The sequence below is a fragment of the Poromitra crassiceps genome (assembly GCF_964638095.1).
Source record: "Poromitra crassiceps genome assembly, chromosome: 19".
Lineage (NCBI taxonomy): Eukaryota > Metazoa > Chordata > Actinopteri > Beryciformes > Melamphaidae > Poromitra > Poromitra crassiceps.
The window spans coordinates 15,843,783-15,858,394 of record NC_139646.1 but is presented as its reverse complement, the minus strand read 5'-3'; the positions used below and the strand labels follow the sequence as shown (position 1 = coordinate 15,858,394).

Here is a 14,612-nt window from a genome sequence, read left to right as displayed (position 1 = left end):
TAAAGATGCAGTCTATAAAAAAAAGTATCAACATGTAACATCTAGGTATCAGCATGTCACCAACTGAGAACGCAACATCTCAGTTTAAAAAAACACTTCAAAGATATGAATATCATACTATAATGTGAGGAATCTCTGTCTGTTTGTTTGTCCTATATCGAGAACCGTTCGTCCGATCGACATCAGTGTGTTGCTGGGGACTCGAGGAAGTGCAGTGTCGGATTTGGTGCAATTTGGACACTAGTAATAAACTACAATATATATATACTAATAAACTTTGACTAACCAAGGGAACAGCGAGCCGCTCAGCTCTGTCTGAGTGCAGCGGGGGCTGTTTGTTACAAACACCGTCACATCACAGTGGGGCTGTGATGTCAGAGAGAGAAGAAAGAGTGCACACATAGGAGAAAAACAACAGAGGCGGGACCAGTAATATCTTGAGAACAGTTTGTCGACCTCACAATAGACCCTTTTCATGGGGGCCATTTTGTGCCGAAAAGGCAGGGTAAACACAGGTGCAAGCAAAACACTAATGAGGGTTTCCAACTCCAATGATTGGAATTTGGAAACCCTCATTAGTGTGTTGATTGCACCTGTGTTTATCCTACATTTTCAGCACAAAATGGCGCCCATGAAATGGGTCTATAGGCGGGTGTATTGTCGAAGGACCCAAGGCTGTGGAATTTCAGGTTTGGTGCAATTTGGACAAATGACAGGTGCAAATATTAATAAACTTAGCAGTGGGGCAACTGGGCACTGCAATTGTCGAATGTGAAGTTGTTTGAATGAGCGGTTCTCGAGAAAGCTGCAAGCAGCAATCAGCCCGTTCTGGACAGGGACATTTTAAACGGGCACTGTACTAGTTTACACATAATGAAAAGGAACAGATCTATACGCAGAACAGAAGACCAGAATATGACTTATGTTATTTAAGGGATATTATTGTGAAATGAATGCCGACAGGGAAATCAGGACCCCGCTGCGAAGCATCCTGAAGTGGTGCCCTGTTTAAAGTTTGCAGGGAGTTTGTAGTACCAAGTGTGAAGGAATAGTTCGAGTTCAAAGAGGGCATGGTTTGAACGAGCCTTGACACGAGAGTCGGCCTGTTTCTTATTCTGAGTCTCAGCGTAGCACCCCAATATGGCGTTGCAGGCTCCACTAAAAATGGCCTTGCATCTTCATACACGTAGCAATCACAATAAAACAGTACTTGCCTCACACAAGAAGGTTTTTGTCCGTCGCTACGGGCAATTCGTGTTCCTATTGATTGTGTAGTTTCCAATTCTGAGCCGTTTTTGTCATGCCAGAGCCTGTATTTTCTGTTCTTCCGGATGAGTAATAATTATGGGTTTCCACGCATAGCCACAGCAGAGATGGTGCTGATTCCCCGCTGGGAAGCAGAAGAACAACAGCAGCCATTTTCAATGGAAAAGATAGAAATTACAGGCTCTGTAATGAATGCCGTCATTGATCAGTCAGAATCAAGTCTTCAACAAAGACGTGTAATAATTAACAATATTTAGTGGTGAGATAGACTGTGAATGCAAATAATTATTAAAATAAATGTTGGCACAACCGCTAAAGAGATATTGGATAATAAATTAATACGCCAACATTTTGAGAGATTTACCTATTTGCCATATCATGGTATATGCAGGAATCCTGAAGTTAAATTCTTTTAAGACCTTTTTTAATACTTTTTCAAGACCCTCAACGCCACTTTTGTCACATCAGCGATAGAGGTGTAAATCACAAGTTTCATCATTATACGTAGCTTATGACAAAAATAAATTTTCTGATATCACAAAGTCCGCTACGATGCGATATCGATTCAATTCAGGGGTCTGTGATCGATATAGGACAATATCACATGCTCATTTAACACCATGAGCACAAGAGCTACACAATTTTATATCTCTCAAACAGCAATTAAGACTTTTTAAGGGCCTTAATTTTCCCTAAATTGATTGATCAACTTTTAATACTTTTCAAAACCCTGCGGATACCCTGCATACTCTCGATAGTTAATAGCTATTAGTCTTAAAATGTATTCATTCATTAATCCTTTATGACTTGCTCTGTATTTTTGTTAAAAAAAAATTGTGACCAAATTTGATCAACAATTCAACACTGACAGAAATCACATCAGAAGACTTGCTATATGTATTTTTAAATGTGGCATCAACAGAAATGAGAACTTTGTTTTACAGGTGCCCTTCGAAAGGAACTGTAGAAAGAAGGAGAAATGCATTGCAGACCTGGTGGTGGATTTCAAATTCGCGTACGTACAGCTGACAAATATTCAGAAATATCATAACTTTAAGATCATAATTATCAAATATATGGACAGATGTAAGCGAACTAGTGTGTTCCTTTTAGCACCAAAACATTATTGGTGGTGGACCAGGCCTACTTCCATGTGACTGTAAGTCTGGCCAATCCCGGTGACGACTCGTACAACACCAGCCTCACACTGCACTATCCTCCAGGCCTCTCCTTCTCCAAGATGGATCACGAGGTGACATACACAATACATTATCCCTGTCAATTGTTTATTACTAACAATGCTAAACACCTTGCAGCATGAGCGTTAATAGATAATGCCTTAGTAACTTCTTTACTCTTTTTTTTGCCTGAAGTAAACTTAATTTAGAATTTTATATCAAAAGCCTGATTCTACTGAATATAGGCTATCTATATTCAGCAAAAATAATGGTCAAATTAAACTAAAAACACACAATGTGTGGACCAAAACAGCTCAGCAGGCACAGTAGAATATCAAAAATTGAAGAAAGGAGCTGTTAGGAATTTAAATGACAAAATTTAATTGGAAGTAATTGTACCTGTGTACTCCAAAGAGTTTAGTAGGAGAAGGAGAGCCAGCACACAAAAATGTCCTTTCGTTAGGTTTATTCCAGTTTTTCACCAGGTACAAGTACAACACACAGACGTTTCAGCCTAACGGCCTTCTTCAGCGTGTTGCTGTGTCAGGCGGAAATTACGTTTAAATACACTGAGACCGGAAGTCCATTCAATAAACGGGTAACACTTCATAATACTGTAACACAAAAAATGGGTAGTTACTGAGGAACGAGTAAGGAACGAACCATTAGTTCATGAATAGTTAATGATTAGTTAATGAGTAGTTGATAGGTAGTTCCTTAATGGTAGTTACTTAAGAACTGACCATTAGTTACCATGTTAACGAACCAGTAAGTAATGATTACTTCCCTAAAAAAAATTTTTTTTTCATTTGTTTTCATTCACTAGTTCATTAATTGGTAGTTCCTTAAATATCCTTAATGGTAGTTACTTAAGAACTGACCATTAGTTCCCATGGTAGTTACTTAAGAACTGACCATTAGTTACCATGTTAACGAACCAGTAAGTAATGATTACTTTACCAGGTAGTTCCTTAAGAACTGACTATTACTTACCATGTTAGTGCATCATTACTTCCTGCTTACTTTACCATTAGTTCCCATGTTTGTGCCCCCTCAAGTAAAGCAGTAGATCTTCCTGAGTTGTTACTAAGGGATACACCATTACTTCCTGCTTACTTTACCATTACTTAACATGTGTGTGACCCCTCAAGTAAAGCAGTACATCTTACTGAGTTGTTACTAAGGAATACACCATTACTTCCTGCTTACTTTACCATTACTTAACATGTGTGTGCCCCCTCAAGTAAAGCAGTACATCTTACTGAGTTGTTACTAAGGAATACACCATTACTTCCTGCTTACTTTACCATTACTTGAGGGGGCACAAACATGTTAAGTAATGGTAAAGTAAGCAGGAAGTAATGGTGTATTCCTTAGTAACTACTCAGTAAGATGTACTGCTTTACTTGAGGGGGCACAAACATGTTAAGTAATGGTAAAGTAAGCAGGAAGTAATGGTGTATTCCTTAGTAACTACTCAGTAAGATGTACTGCTTTACTTGAGGGGGCACAAACATGTTAAGTAATGGTAAAGTAAGCAGGCAGTAATGGTGCATTCCTTACTAACAACTCGGTAAGATGTACTGCTTTACTTGAGGGGTCACACACATGTTAAGTAATGGTAAAGTAAGCAGGAAGTAATGGTGTATCCCTTAGTAACAACTCAGGAAGATCTACTGCTTTACTTGAGGGGGCACAAACATGGGAACTAATGGTAAAGTAAGCAGGAAGTAATGATGCACTAACATGGTAAGTAATAGTCAGTTCTTAAGGAACTACCTGGTAAAGTAATCATTACTTACTGGTTCGTTAACATGGTAACTAATGGTCAGTTCTTAAGTAACTACCATGGGAACTAATGGTCAGTTCTTAAGTAACTACCATTAAGGATCTTTAAGGAACTACCGATTAATGAACTAGTGAATGAAAACAAATGAAAAAAAAAAAAATTTTAGGGAAGTAATCATTACTTACTGGTTCGTTAACATGGTAACTAATGGTCAGTTCTTAAGTAACTACCATTAAGGAACTACCTATCAACTACTCATTAACTAATCATTAACTATTCATGAACTAATGGTTCGATCCTTACTCGTTCCTCAGTAACTACCCATTTTTTGTGTTACAGTATCAAAATTCAGTTACAGTATATGTAAGGGATAATGTATACTGAGCCGGTGATTACTGTGGAAATAATGACCGACAGGTGAATGATTTAGCCCGACGCGCAGCGGAGGGCTTAATATTCACCTGAAGGTCATTATTTCCAGTAATCACCGGCTCAGTATACATTATCCCGCTTAGAACACGGCCTACAACTAAATCATTCAATAATCTGACAAAAATAATTATTCAAATAGATTTTTTAATAGCGTTTTCAACACAAAGCGGTTTCATTCGTAATTGGCACACAAGACACCACAGCTGCAACTGGTTGGCCTAATTAGTAGCGTCTGCGGACAAAATGCTCTTACCAACTGATTAATCCAGGTGTGGCAGAGCAGCGGTCGGTTGTCGAGAAATAATGACCGGTGAATATTGTTGATTGACCAATCAGAATCGAGTATTCGAGAGAGCCGTGTTCTAAAAAGAATTAAAGAACCAAGCAATGCACAACACACAAGTTCCATGTAGACATTTTCTTTGATAATGGAACTTGTGTGTTGTGCATTGTTTGGTTCTTGAATTCTTTATATACTGTAACTGAATTTTGATATTTCGTTTATTGAATGGACTTCCGGTCTCAGTGTATTTAAACGTCATTTCCGCCTGACACCACACGCTGAAGAAGGCCGTTAGGCTGAAACATCTGTGTGTTGTACCTGGTGAAAAACTGGAATAAACCTAACGAAAGGACATTTTTGTGTGCTGGCTCTCCTTCTCCTACTAAGTATTCTCCTGTGCCGTGCACCGAAACTTTAAAAACACTGGTGAGTGTGCTCGCTACTGGCTTATTGCCAGTTTGTTTGAATACTACAAAGAGTTTAACAAACAGAGTACATCTTCATGAAGGTGATTACGGGCAAGAACAATACCGCAACGCGTTTCAACCGTTGGGTTTTCGTCAGGCTGTATCTCTTTGTAGTACACAGGTACAATTACTTCCAATTAAGTTTTGTCATTTAAATTCCTAACAGCTCCTTTCTTCAATTTTTCAAATTAAACTAAACAAATCAATACAATCAAGGACATTGAACCAATTTTTGCAATTGGCTTATGAATTTGTTTGCACAAATTATGAAATTGTGTATGTTGGAAATAATGAAAATGAAGGCACCTAAACAAGATAACATGTAAGCTACAGTATCGTCCAATCAGTTGTTACACCATCTCTGCGCCCCATAATGCTATTTGAAATCACTCTTCTCTCTAAACATTCATGGGATTCCTTTGTGTAAAAGTCCAGGCACATTTGTCTAAAATCTGACCCTGATTCTGTTCACTGTTCATGGACACGCTCTGTTTTTAAGTGAGCCGCTGCTTCTATACGCGTGTGGATTTGTAGCATGTCGCCCAGTTTGTACAGTAGAATGAGAGGATAGATCAGTCAGGTGTAGCCTATGCATACGGAGAGGAGGGCAGGGGAGCAGGTAAACCACACATCAGAAACAAATACCGGTACTGTGATTCGCGTTTCCACAAAGCTTCTATTACATTTTCTCAGATTATGACTGTTCCTAAACTTGCACTGCTTACTTCAACACCTGGGTGTGATTTTTTTTGTTTTGTTTGACTGACTTCAACAGGGGTTAACGCCGTATAGCTGCAACGATAAAGGTGACGAAGGTGTAATAGACAAAACAACATGCAGCATCAGCCCCCCTGTCTACCGAAGTGGATCCACTGTGAGTCATGCAGCACAGAAACAGATGATGAAAGAAGCGGAAGTGTCATAGTTTAAAGTTGGAGATGTGACCCAGTGACAAAGCCTTTGACATTTATAACACTGACCTTTTCAACTTCTCTTACATGGAGTTCTTTGTGCACATTCTCTCTGTTTTTCTGATTTTTTGTTTGAATCTATTCTAACATCAATGTCGTTGGCCATTTTTCTCTTAAGGCAACATTTAAGAGTGTATTCCGCATCGGTAACACCTATGCCTGGAACGACACGATGTTGATGACGATCACTGGAAAAAGGTAGAGGCTTACTCATACGATCACTCCGACACATGGGACAATGCTTAACATTTTCCGCTGCATTATTAATGTGGAAAAACCTCAGTAAAACCTTCTTCTCACACGTAATACTTACAATATGAAATGCATTTTGCATCCTCTTTCATTACAGTGATAATGAAAACTCAACCAGAGGTTCCCTGACCCAAAACATCACTGTTCAATTTCAAATTGACTTGGCAGTAAAAGTGTAAGTGGCATTAGTGACATGGTATCATGTAAATTAATAAATACTATTAGAAATGTATTACTACCATAAGGCTCAGGCCTACCTTCCTGTCAAATAAAGTATGAAAATGCCAAAAATAAATATATAATAATAACATATTAATGTCCTTGAAATGCTATCAATAGTTCTTATATCTCGCCAATAATTGCAAATGGTGATTGTCCTTCATTCTTTTTAGGAGTGAAATCTCCACCACTTATCTGCAATTTACATCGGAGGATACTGCACCAAAAAGACTTGTGACTACATATGAGGTAAAGTCCTAAATTATGATGTAAAAAGCTTATGTAGAGTAAGTATAAAAACACTACATGCACTGTAAAAAGGTAATGAAATCAGCACATCCTTAAATGGCAACTTAATGACGCACGCACGCGCGCGCACGCACGCACACGCACACGCACACACACACACACACACACACACACACACACACACACACACACACACACTTATATTTATTTATATATATATATATATATACACCGGTATATATATATATATATAAAAGATACATACATTTACAACATATTCATTATGAGTTCAGTCAACTTGCAGTTTCAGAAACAGTTTTAAGTGCCTTCATATTTTTTTGCAGTGTTCTTGAAATTACTCATTTTGAGGACAAGGCATGCTTGAGAGAAAGGATTGTGCAGCAGCATACTGTAGGAGGAACTGAAACTCAATACCGGTTATGGTCTGTTCTATTCTCTCTGTGGAAAATCTAGAGGTCAAAAATGAATCTCACACTATCCATAGGTGACGAACTCGGGTTTTAAGGCTTTGCCCATCAACGTGACCCTGAACTTCCCGACTAAACTCAAACACAACTTTGAAATGAAGAACTACCAAGTCACCATGGCATCCAAGCATCAGGTAACATGCTGGCAGTGAGAAAACCACTTGCATTCACTGTTGTTGTTATTTATAAAATCACAAATCCTTGATGCTGCTTCTTTTTTTAAGAGCACAACTCAATGCAGAGACCCCATCGACTTCAAGTCTGGAGTAAGTAAAACATTTATTATCAAACTATTCAATCTTGAACAGGTCGTGAATTTACAAGTCAAAATCCCATCAAAATGAAATGAACAAATTCTACCGTTTGCCTGTGTTACAGAACTGTTCAAATGAAAACGAGTGCAAATCCATAACGTGTGAGAGTTTCATTCTGGAGAAACATTCAACTACTACTTTTGAACTGTCTGGGGAAGTCGAATTTAAGGACCTCAAGCAAAATGCAAAGGTATGTACTGTATCATCAAGAACACAAAAATCATCAGCACTGGTTCAAAATGGTCTTAAATTGAAGTGTGGAACATAATGTTACAGTAATCGACATGTTTTCACTTCACAGAACATCGCTTTTCTGAAACGATATACTGGCGATGGAGCGGAGGTTCTGTTTAATGGCTCTATACACATTAGCTACGACAGACAGCGGTTTGTTCAGGCGAGAACAGAGGTAGGTTGAACTCGCTGATGTAAACCCTCAGTGTTTTGCTTGCACCGGTGTTTATCCTGCCTTTTGGACACAAAATGGCCCCTGTGAAAAGGGTCTATAATGCCAAAGGAAAGATTTCTCACTTGTGGTATGTTTTTAAGCATGCTGATGACCACATTTCATTGTACGGTTGCCTTTATTTACTGCAGAATAAAGATTCTACCGAATTCCGTTTCCCCGAAGCAGAGGTAACTACATGCATGATACACTCAGTCTATACATAAACTCAAACAGTTACAACTATCCAGAAGAAATGTAAGATCAGAGCTGAAGAATCACAAGGCCTACTCCTGAAAGTCTAATTTTCTCCCCCATCAGATGACTGTGTCTGTTGAGTTAATAATTCATCCCGACCAGCTGTTGATCATTGCGACAGGAGTTGGAGGGGGGCTCCTGCTTTTGATCATCATCACTGTCATCATGTTTAAGGTGAGTGCTAACTTGGCAATTTCTGAATAGAAGGGTTTCAGGACCGCAGGGCTCCAGTTTTTACATAATACCGTATTAACCCCGAGGAGTAGGCTTGGGTCGATTTTCGGAAATATTGTGATATTCGGGAAATATCACGATTTAGAAATTTTACTTTCAGGGTTAGGGCTCAGTTTTAAAGCCAGTGAAGTTTCATAAATAAAACTAGAAGACCCAAGGCATCCATTGGTACAACCATGTCATGCTACCTTATCAGGAATGAGCTAAATAACGCTCCAACGATAAGCAAAATTTTGGCGAGGGAATTTCTTTTACCAAATGGGTCTTTTTCACAGCGGTGGCAGGTGTGTGTGTGTGTTAATTTCGTAGACAAAAACTATGATTAACTAGAACGACCGCAACACGGACTTATGCCTCCGCCATTAGTTCATTCTACAGTCCAAATCGCCATTTGAGGCAAATTGGAAGAAATTCCGTCAAGGCGCTCCAGAGATGTTGCGTTACAGAGCTTGAAAATTGGGTGTGTGAGGTCACAGTGACCTTGAACTTTGACCACCAAAATGTCCTTGAGTCCAAGTGGACGTTTGACGCAAATTCGAAGAAATTCCATCAAGACATTCCTGAGATATCGCGTTAACAAGCTTGAAAATGGCATTCGAGAGGTCACAGTGACCTTGACCTTTGACCTTTGATAACCAAAATGGAATCAGTTCATCCTTGCATCCAAGTCGATGTTTGAGCCAAATCAGAAGAAATTCTATCAAGCTGTTCTTCAGATATTGCGTTAACGAACTTGGGAATGGTGTTCATGAGGTCATAGTGACCTTGAAGTTTGACCACCAAAATCTAATCAGTTGATGCTTGAGTCCAAGTCGATGTTTGAGACAAATTTGATGCAATTCCATCAAGGCATTCCTGAGATATCGCGTTAACAAGCTTGAAAATGGCGTTCGAGAGGTCACAGTGACCTTGACCTTTGACCACCAACATCCAATCAGTTCATCCTTGAGTCCAAGTCGATGTTTGAGGCAAATTTGATTAAATTCCAACAAGGCATTCCTAAGATATCGCGTTAACAAGCTTGAAAATGGCGTTCGAGAGGTCACAGTGACCTTGACCTTTGATCACCAAAATCTAATCAGATCATCCTTGAGTCTAAGTGGATGTTTAAGGCAAATTTGATGAAATTCCGTCAAGGCGTTCCTCAGATATCGCGTTAACGAACCTCGTACGGATGGCCGTATGTACGGACGGACAACCCGGATCCATAATGCCTCTGGAGGCATAAAAATGTTTGTTTACTACCTATTTTCACTGACGAAAACTAGACGTTGACTAAAATAGGACAAGTTGTGATGACAAAAACTATGAGGAAATCTATTGACATTTTCATCAACAAATCAAAACTAGACTAAAATATTAGGGAGGGACGAATTGGGAAGAGATCCAATCAGAAGAGAAGTTAAACAGTTAAATCTGTGTCTGTATTGCACGTTCAAACCTTAATACCATTCCATAATAACAGTTTAATAGATCTTTCCAATGAGTTTGGAAATTTTAAAGAAACAATAGTAAGGTTTTCTTTGACTAAGATGAGACTAAAATACTCAAGACTTTTAGTTGACTAAAACTTGACTAAACTAGAACGCCCACACCACGGATATATGCCTCCCTCAACAAGTGAGCAGTCGACATCCATGGCTATCCAGACTTTGATGTTTGAGCGAAATGTGAAGAAATCCCGTCATGGCGTTACTGAGATATTGAGTTAACGAGCTTGAAAATGGCGTTCATGAGGTCACAGTGACCTTGACTTTTGACCACCAAAATTGAATCAGTTCATCCTTGAGTCCAAGTCGATGTTTGAGGCAAGTTGGAAGAAATCCCGTCATGGCATTCATTACATTATCTCATTTAGCAGACGCTTTGGTCCAAAGCGACTTACAATATCACATTTTGTCAACAGTACAGAAAACAACTATGCAACACAATCAATGACAGCTAAGACATTTTGATAGACTAGTCTAGCACCATGTAGGAAGTCGTTATTGTGTTAACGAGCTTGGAAATGGCATTCGGGAGGTCACAGTGACATTGAACTTTGACGACCAAAATCTTATCAGTTCATCCTTGAGTCCAAGTCGGTATTTGAGCCAAATTGGAAGAAATTCTGTCAAGGCGTTCCCTCAGATATCGCGTTAACGAGCATGGAAATGGCATTTTGGAGGTCACAGTGACCTTGAACTTTGACCACCAAAATGCAATCAGTTCATCCTTGAGTCCAAGTGGACGTTTGAGGTAAATTTATCGATTCCTAGGCTCGCCCGTCCTGCAGCTCACTGAGCTGGCCCTGCAGCTCGCATTCGCAGCGGGGCCTTGCTGTGTGGCCAATGAGACCAGCATCACTGATGTCAGATTTATGACATCACTGATGATGTCATTGTGGGATTTATGACATCACTGTTGATGTCACAGTGGGATTTATGACATCACGGATGCTGTAACAGTGGGATTTATGACATCACAGTGGGACAGAGAAAGAGAGAAACAAACAAACAGACAGAGCCCCAGCTCCCATTTATATAGACCAAATCAGCGGGTTGTTTACATTTACTTCCGGGTACCCCTGAGGTCCACACATTATAATGGCGGTGGACGGCACAAACTGACGTGTTGAAGACAAAAACAGAAAGAAGACAAAAATGGTTCGTCCGTGTTGTGTTGTTGTTTAATATCATTCATAACAACACTTTCACTAACGTTAGTGGAGACCAGACTAGCTAATTTACCTGTTGGACCAGACCAGAGTAGACTTGAAGCTAAATTAAATTAACTTGGCGTCAGTAGCTCTGTCTGTAATAACCTCGCGTCACCAGGCTCTTCTCGGCGAGAAAGAGTCTGTAACGTTAACGTCTGCAAAAAAACAGCGAGTTTGACAGACAAACAAACATTATTAGCTAGCTAACACTACATAAAACAAACACAGAAGAAAGGCTAGATACGTCGGACAAGCATGTTTACCAACCGTTTAACCATTTAAATTGAAAGTAGTCGGCCGAAAACAGCGAGAGGGTTTGACAGCATTTATTTGACAACACGCACATTTAAACCTGCCGCCTTCCCCAAGTGGTACCCGGAAGTAAATTTGTTTACATGGTGACGTCACGGTGATTTGGTCTATACTGATGATGATTCTGTCAAGGCGTTCCCTCGCGTTAAAGAACATCGGACATACGGACGAACAACCAGAAACCATGACGACTCCGGCCTGGCTATTGCCGGCGGAGGCATAATAAAAACAGGATGAGGTTGACCAAATATGATAAAAACTAACAAAGGCATACGACACAGGACTAAGATTAAGACTAAATAAAATAAAAACATGACAAAATTAACGTGTGTGTGTGTCCGTTTTAAACCAGTTGCCTTATGATGTTATTCAGCCTTTCTAATGCTAATGCGTGGTTAAATCAGCCAATTTTATTATATGGGGGAGGGGGGAGGGGGGGGATTGTAGTCCTATGCCGTGGATGTGGTCCCTGGGAAATTTGGTTTGGTACTTGGTCTGAAAAGTCTGGGAACCCCTAGTCTAGAACACTATTTAACCTTTTTATTTGGGGGGGTCTATATCCGCCACTCCCTCAGCAAGTAGATAAAGGTTAAAACACTTCCCTTATCAAATGGTATGTATGGTAAATCTTAATTTAGAGCTCTTCAAATATGACCCAACACAGAAAAACATTCAACAAACAAGCACAATTTTAGAGCTTTTTTGTTCGTTTTTCAACAATTATTGATCTTTGCGTTCAATTTTAAAATAGTAAATTATACAACAGAGCAGATAAATCATTGTTTGAATTATTAATAAGTGAAATAAGCCTGAATTTGCAGGATTCTGGTGACAATTCTCCTTGTTGTCTCTGTCCTAAGATGGGCTGCTTTAAGAGGAAAACAGTCCAGGATTACCAAGACCAAGACCAAGATTCCATTCAACTTGACACCATGGCCCAGTCTGACCCTGCTATCGCCAGCAGCCAATCACAAACCGACGGCAAGCCTGACCCACCCGCAGAGGCCGAACCGCTGCTTGACAGTGATGATGATGCCAGCGACCAAATCACACCTGCAAATGCAGTGGAGGGATCAGACAAAACCGAATCCGCCTCCGCTCTGACAACAGATCATTACGCCAAGGTCATCTGAGCCACAGTCTCTACTCTGTGATGTGACAGTCACTGTTGTATGTTAAATTTAACCGTTATGTTGCTGGAGTGCTGAGTGCACTTCCAGGCCTACAGTAACAGTGTTATTTTATACATGTATATTTGCTTGGTTATGGTTACACTGGATTTTCTTTAACATTTGCGACTTCCGGCACAGGCATTTAGAGAACCTGCAGTAGAGCTGATATTTGTTTTGCTTTTGCCATATTGTGCAATTTGATAATGCAATGACACTGTCTGCATCAGCTGATGCTTCTGCACAGGTGACGAACTCAATCTGTGTCTGTGACAATGTAACCTTAGTGTCAATGAATATGAAATATACTTGTGAACAGCAATACCTGCTGAAGTTGCTCTTCGAAAGTAGAGTACCAATCAAATGTTTGGATATATGCATTTTTCTTTATTATATTTATTTTTTGTTACTATTTTTCGCATTTTAGAATAATAGTCAAGCAGAAACGTGTTAAACAAATCTAAACTATCTTGATGGGAAGGCAAAGGCTTTGGAAATAAATTTATACAAGGTCATTAACTTCACTATTTGTCTAAGAAACTAATTTCAAGCTTTAAAGCAGAGGCCTTTAGATCAAAATGTCATTAATAATGACAAACATAGAACATTCAATCAGGTGTGTCCAGACTTTTGACCGGTAGTGTAGTTATGGGGTACATATTTGAGTTATACAGTAATACCTACCAAAAAGGTGCATTTATTTTGTGTTGGATTTTTCATGCATCAGTCTTAATTCTGTTCAGGTGAACTGTAATTAAATACGTAAAAGTAGGCTATCTAACAGACGCACATGAGCCAGGATACGCAAAATAATAGCTTGTAAATTACGCTTTTAATATTTGGTAATAGTTGCAGCTCGGTTGTCCCTCTGTGTGTACAGTCAAAATAAACCAATTTCTTTTCATTACTGTGTTGTGTGCATTTATTTACTTCAATCATGAGAGACCGGTCGGTAGGTAGTTTGGCGTATGACTCCATTGTAAGATGGCGCTCCTCTTGAGGCGAGAGGAGGGCTTCTGTATGAGCTAGGATAGAGAATCCCCCTCGTGGGAGATTCTACAGGAGTTCAGACTCATTGGTGGTGGGCTGGGGGGAATGGCCAGCCGTGATGCCAACTGCTGCTATGATCCGCCAGAGGTGGGGGGTGACGTAGGACCCTTGCTATATGTACTAGGATGGACTGGCGATGACTGACGTTGACGACGCCTGGGCTTGATTGATGTCACGGGTTGATCAGGTAACGTGAATATGGCGGCCTTCCTGATTGAAATTTGGTTGAAACCTCACTTACTTACATAAAAGTGATTCTACTCGCATAATCGCACACACACACACACAACCAGAATATGTTTTTAATCCGGATGTAACCCTTTAACTACAAACCTCTTATATCTGTGTACTTTCTTTTTAGTTCTGTCAGTGGCAGGTGTTGTTCATGAGGTGCAGTTCACTCCTCGCAGTGGTGACAAATGCAATAAAAAAAGTTCTAATCACTTTTTTAGTTTAGTTTACACATGTTGGTGAGAAGAATAAAATGCAGTGCAACAACCTGAGCAAACAAACTGGTGTAACTAGCTCCCACGCAACA

General features: G+C 39.7%; 1 protein-coding gene across 3 annotated transcripts in view; it reads left to right on the top strand.

The window, feature by feature from the left end:
• Window positions 1-13,928, top strand: part of LOC310794190 (integrin alpha-M-like) — a 29,752-nt gene extending 15,824 nt beyond the window's left edge. For all 3 annotated transcript variants that reach the window (XM_083656128.1, XM_083656127.1, XM_083656129.1), the window contains exons 18-30: window positions 2,211-2,281; window positions 2,380-2,518; window positions 6,191-6,289; window positions 6,505-6,584; window positions 6,736-6,813; window positions 7,031-7,106; window positions 7,612-7,728; window positions 7,819-7,860; window positions 7,973-8,098; window positions 8,210-8,317; window positions 8,506-8,544; window positions 8,675-8,785; window positions 12,716-13,928. In XM_083656128.1, coding sequence (XP_083512254.1) covers window positions 2,211-2,281; window positions 2,380-2,518; window positions 6,191-6,289; window positions 6,505-6,584; window positions 6,736-6,813; window positions 7,031-7,106; window positions 7,612-7,728; window positions 7,819-7,860; window positions 7,973-8,098; window positions 8,210-8,317; window positions 8,506-8,544; window positions 8,675-8,785; window positions 12,716-12,988 — 1,359 coding nt within the window. In that variant the 3' untranslated portion in view covers window positions 12,989-13,928. The remainder of the gene's footprint in view (window positions 1-2,210; window positions 2,282-2,379; window positions 2,519-6,190; window positions 6,290-6,504; window positions 6,585-6,735; window positions 6,814-7,030; window positions 7,107-7,611; window positions 7,729-7,818; window positions 7,861-7,972; window positions 8,099-8,209; window positions 8,318-8,505; window positions 8,545-8,674; window positions 8,786-12,715) is intronic.
• The last annotated feature ends 684 nt before the right edge of the window (window positions 13,929-14,612 follow it).